The following is a 4,878-nucleotide window of genomic DNA, read 5'->3' on the forward strand; positions in this document are numbered from 1 at the left end:
GGACAAAAGTTTTGTAAGCCAGATGTTATGTATCGGGTGGTGCTAGTCGGAGGTGTCTTCTAAGAAAGAAAAGGCGTTTCATTGTAATGACCGTAACATTGTTTATATGGAAGTTCCATGCATCTCAAGTCGCGTGTTTAGGTAAATCCCAGGTACTTGTGTTCATGAACTTGTACCAGTGGCACGTCGTTAACGGTATACATAAAGCTCGAGTAACTTTTTTTTCTAGTGATTGTCAGAACAGCAGATTTCTTAGTATTGATGGTCATCTGCCTGTCGGCATACCAGTTAGACACCGTATTCAAGTCATTGTGTAATGTTATGTGGCCATCAGGCGAGTTAATATTTCGATAAAGAATGCAGTCGTCTACAAATAGTTTAATGTTTCCTGTGATTTTTGCTGGCAGGTCATTAATAAATATTACAAATAAAGTGGGAGCCAGAACGCTTCCTCGGGGTACCCCCGATATTACGTGGGCTAGTATATATCGTAGATGTAGTAGATATCGTAGCAATATTGTAGATAACAAACACTACTTTACTTAAAAAATTTTGAGAATCAATTTCAGTGAAGTAGGTTCTGAAAGAGATACTTAAGCGAGAAGAAAAGTAACGAACAATTCGCTGACGAGGCCATTGTTCTCATTGCAAAGATGTAGTCGTCAGGTGGCCTCCTGGACTTGATGTTCAGCATAGGATCAAGACAATCTCCCCATTCATCTCTCCACCACGAGAAGGCTGAAAGTAGGCGCATAGAAAAAACACTTGTCTCTCCCGTAGCTTGCAACTTAGGTTCTAGTGGTGTAGAATTTTCTACGAGTGCTGTATTAATTTTTCTTTCTTGCATTGCGCAAATGCTGTGAGCAGAGCCTCGTTAAGGTAATAACTGCTTGTAACTCAGCTTAAACAGCTATTCCCTGTAGGATTTTCGACTGTGTCGCCATGATAGACTAAAAAGTCTGTGAGCAGTACTGGAAGGTTGGGCCGATACGTTGCAGCAATGTCGTTTACTGAGAGATTCGTACGATGAACACGAACATCGTGCCGCCTCTTCGGTTGGTCATCTATTTCTGTCAATAAAGACTGTATAGTCTTGCGCAATGTTTCTAATTATGTTTACGCCAAAAAAGAAGACTAAGAATGGGACAAAAAACAACCTAAATATAAACTGTGGCCACTGATGACACAACATGAATTTCTTTATTTAACTTGCCAGTGCACAGATTGACGAGAACAAAAAAGGCCGCTGCATAGCATTTTCTGGCGAAAGATGCGCCAGAATATTTTAAGTTTATTTTAAGATATAAGCCAGAATATTTTAAGTTTATTCAGCAATCCACGAAAAAGGTAGTCAGACTCAATGAATTTATCTAAAAATGTACAGTACATGTAACACCACACTTTAGAAGCAATGACAGTACGACCACGGGTAATAAATTTGTGATTGACCTCACGCAACGCAATTATGTGGTATCTAAGGGAGAAAAATATTAGAATAAAGCGAATTGCAAGAAATTGTCTGAGTATACCTGAATACAGGAGACAACTTAAGAAACCGCGCTTAACAATGGGGTGAGTTTTTCTGTTTTATTTCCCCTATAAGACAATTCATGAAGGGTAGCGAGACTCAATATATTTATCATTTAACAATACACAGCACATCTAACAACATATGACAATCCGTGATAACTTTCATCACGCTTTAGAAGAAATGAGAATACGAACACAGGTAATTTATTTGTGATTGACCCCACGCAACGTAATTATGTGGTGTCTAAGGGAGAAATAATACAAGAATAAAAGGTGTTGTAGCAAATTGCCTCAGTATATCTGAATACAGGATGCAACTTAAGAAACCGCGCTTAACAGTATGGTCAGTTTTTCAGTTTTCTTTCCTCCTATAAGAGAATTCATGAAGCACACTAAACGACTTTGTTGCGACAGTTTCGACGCGTTCACGCATTATGAATTCGTCTATCGCCTCGGAGAAATATCGACTATCAAAAGAGTCCATGAACACGCTATGTCGGCCGGACGATCCTCGCTTGTCACACCAGGGCCGTCGTGTCTCCCACTCCTTCGTCATAGTCCAGAAGACCCTCGGGCTTGACAAAGGTGTCGTTGGCTCCGGCGAATGAAAGAGCGCTGTCATTCAGGCCGTAAGCCACCGCCACGGTTCCTTTCTCGAGCTGAGGAGGACGTCTGCGAACACATTTTCTTAGTCAGTGACAAAGCGCACTGACTGTGGGCGAAGGTTTGCAGCAGCGATCTATTATGAACTGTTGGGAACTATTAGGAATAGGTGAACAATCTGAGCTTCAACGAATGTGGCATAGAATAAACCTCACAACATCATCCGCGTGGCTGCCTATCATACGGAGGTGAGAAGTTTGCCCTTCTGACAGTTTTTCGACAGGCCTTTTTACAGTAAAAATCCTGCGACCGTGCCCTCATTTGAATGCGACGCGCAATGTCACAAGGACACTGCTGCGTTTCATGAGATATGCCAACCCTATATGACCATTTGTGATGAAATGCTACAGCTACGCCTACTATAGGCACTTATCCCTGGCCGGGAGCACTACGACACTCAAATTTATTTGTCAACACAGCATCAACGACACCGCCATGGCGCGCGCATGCCGTCGTTCGTCCATACATTAGCATCGAGTTTTGCTTAGTTGAAGGCCGGGAATATTCTTACATCTAATCTCGATTGCAAGCATGCCGAATCATGGGGAGCATGCGAAACTGCACATTTTCAGAACGTATACATTATCACCTCGTCATAAGCAATCGAAGAAGTCCCAGCGAATGTTTATCACGTGCCTCCCATTTTGCTTCCGCCGCTCGCTAGGAAATATGTTTTGCGGCTACGAATGTCTGCAATACGATGTCTGCTGGCGATAGAGAAGAAATGTACGAGTAAACAAGTGTGCACTATAGTGAAGCTATGATCAGGAATTAACTGGTGTAACGAAGTATCTTAAATACAAATGACAAGTATCGTATCGGATACAATTGATCTGCCGGTATCTTGTATATGTGTCTCAAATAAATATCGGCTTAGTATCTTGTATCTGTATCATGATACATTTGGAAAGTACCTTTGCACAGCCCTGCTAAATTCAGGTACAAGCATGTAGCACCTATTCTCGTCTGTATTGCTCAGTCACTCTTCGAGTCAGAGTTTAATTCAGCATACGTCTAGTGTAGTGCCTCTCAACTGCGGGACGTGCTTTTGACAACGTACGTGCTCGTGGTAGGCCTTCGCTTGACATGCTTTATTCGTGTGTATATCTCCTAATCAATGGAGGAAAGGCATAAAATTCGGAATCAAGATTACGTCACGCAACTCAAACGTTAGCTCTCTCAAAGCAACCTGCTGCGATACCGTTCTATGTCCGTTTTCACTCGCCAAATCCGCGCATCGAATCCTGGGAAGAGCACGCCATGGGTGGCGTGCTTTGTGATAGGTTTAAGTGCCGCTGACCGCTGGAGTTTAAACCAATTTCGCCAGCCCGTGCCGCTCGTTTACTGCGCACCTCCCATTTGAGACGTTTAGCTCATTGGCTCGATAACTGGAAAAATATTGTTACTGTTCCAACAACACAATTCTGGAGCATACCCACAATTAGCAGCGCATTATAACTTCCGATCGGCGCCGCAGACAAGGAGACGATGGACCCAGCGCAGCCGCATACGCTTACACGACGGCATGCCGTCACATGCTTGGGTGTTTTTCCCACGTTGTGTTACACTGATATTGCCGTGAGATATGCTCTCTTAGATGCATTTTTTTGCTTTCTTACCTCCACACTGCAATATTGGGAAGTACAACGCAGCGATTCCGGAAGTTTGAGTGAGTTAAACTCGCAGTAACCCTCGTCGGTGCACTCACGTGATGCCATTGGTGTTAATGCTGTCCCAGGGGATGAGCACGGTCGTCTCGAAGATGTAGGCGAGCACCATGACGAGCGAGAATATGGTGCCCGAGAGGATCACGGCCGCGGTGAACCGCACCGACGAGTGCCATGTATCGGGCGGCGGCTTGGGCAGGTTCCGCGTCTTCATCATGCGGATCACGTGGGCAGTCTCCGACGACGATGAAGACGACGACGAGGTTTTGCTCCTGCGATCGGACGTTGGACGGGATCTTGGAGCGAATTGACTGACTGGGCGAGCTCGTGATTCGTCACAGGCTGCTAGCCAGGAAATGCTCAGAAGAACTGAAACACAAATAGATAGGCGCGGACGAAGCGGATGACACGAGCTATAGTGCAGCTCGTGCCGGCCTTCGCTGCACGGCCCTGCTGTGTTGATAGGAAATAAATAATGAGCAATTGGTGGATGACCAGCGAAGCTGTTTAGCACACAACACAAAGGTGACATAGAACGGGCAGACTGCGTATGGCCAGAGGACTGCCGAGGATCAACGCGCCTACGAAGAGCGACGGCAGGAATAGAGACGAGAATGCAATCGTCGCCGGCAGTGCGCACGACACGCGGTCTCCCCATTACGACGCGAGAAGCATATATCAGAAATGGAGAACGGCCCCTTGTCCTATTTACACTCGCGACGGTGCCGCCGCCCCGGGAGAGTGGCAGGAAACTAGGCACGCAAGTGGTTGGAACGCCGACAAAGAGAGGTTGGTGCGAACGTAGAAATGGCCGACGCGGGTCGGACTTTTGGGCTAAGATCCGATTGTAGTAATGTACAAGCCTTGTCACACGGACCATCGTCAAACCCGGCTCGGCCCTTCTTGTTCCCTTGCCTGTGGACTTTTTACCCATACCACCTATGTACTCTAAATCCCTATTCACTGCCTTTATGTTCTTCCTTTGTGCTTCTTACCATTTCTGTTTTTTATGAACATC

The 4,878-nt window shown here is 45.4% G+C and overlaps 1 protein-coding gene across 1 annotated transcript; it reads right to left on the minus strand.

Annotated features, from left to right (window-relative positions):
- Nucleotides 1-1,770: 1,770 nt before the first annotated feature.
- Nucleotides 1,771-4,205, minus strand: LOC125946572 (uncharacterized). Its single transcript, XM_049670067.1, has 2 exons — nt 3,902-4,205; nt 1,771-2,202 (listed from the first exon to the last, which is right to left on the minus strand). Exons 1-2 carry the CDS (start codon nt 4,075-4,077, stop codon nt 2,049-2,051), a joined length of 330 nt encoding a protein of 109 aa, XP_049526024.1. The 5' UTR covers nt 4,078-4,205; the 3' UTR covers nt 1,771-2,048.
- Nucleotides 4,206-4,878: the final 673 nt, after the last annotated feature.

Source organism: Dermacentor silvarum, chromosome 7 (assembly GCF_013339745.2).
Source record: "Dermacentor silvarum isolate Dsil-2018 chromosome 7, BIME_Dsil_1.4, whole genome shotgun sequence".
In the NCBI taxonomy this organism is placed as follows: domain Eukaryota; kingdom Metazoa; phylum Arthropoda; class Arachnida; order Ixodida; family Ixodidae; genus Dermacentor; species Dermacentor silvarum.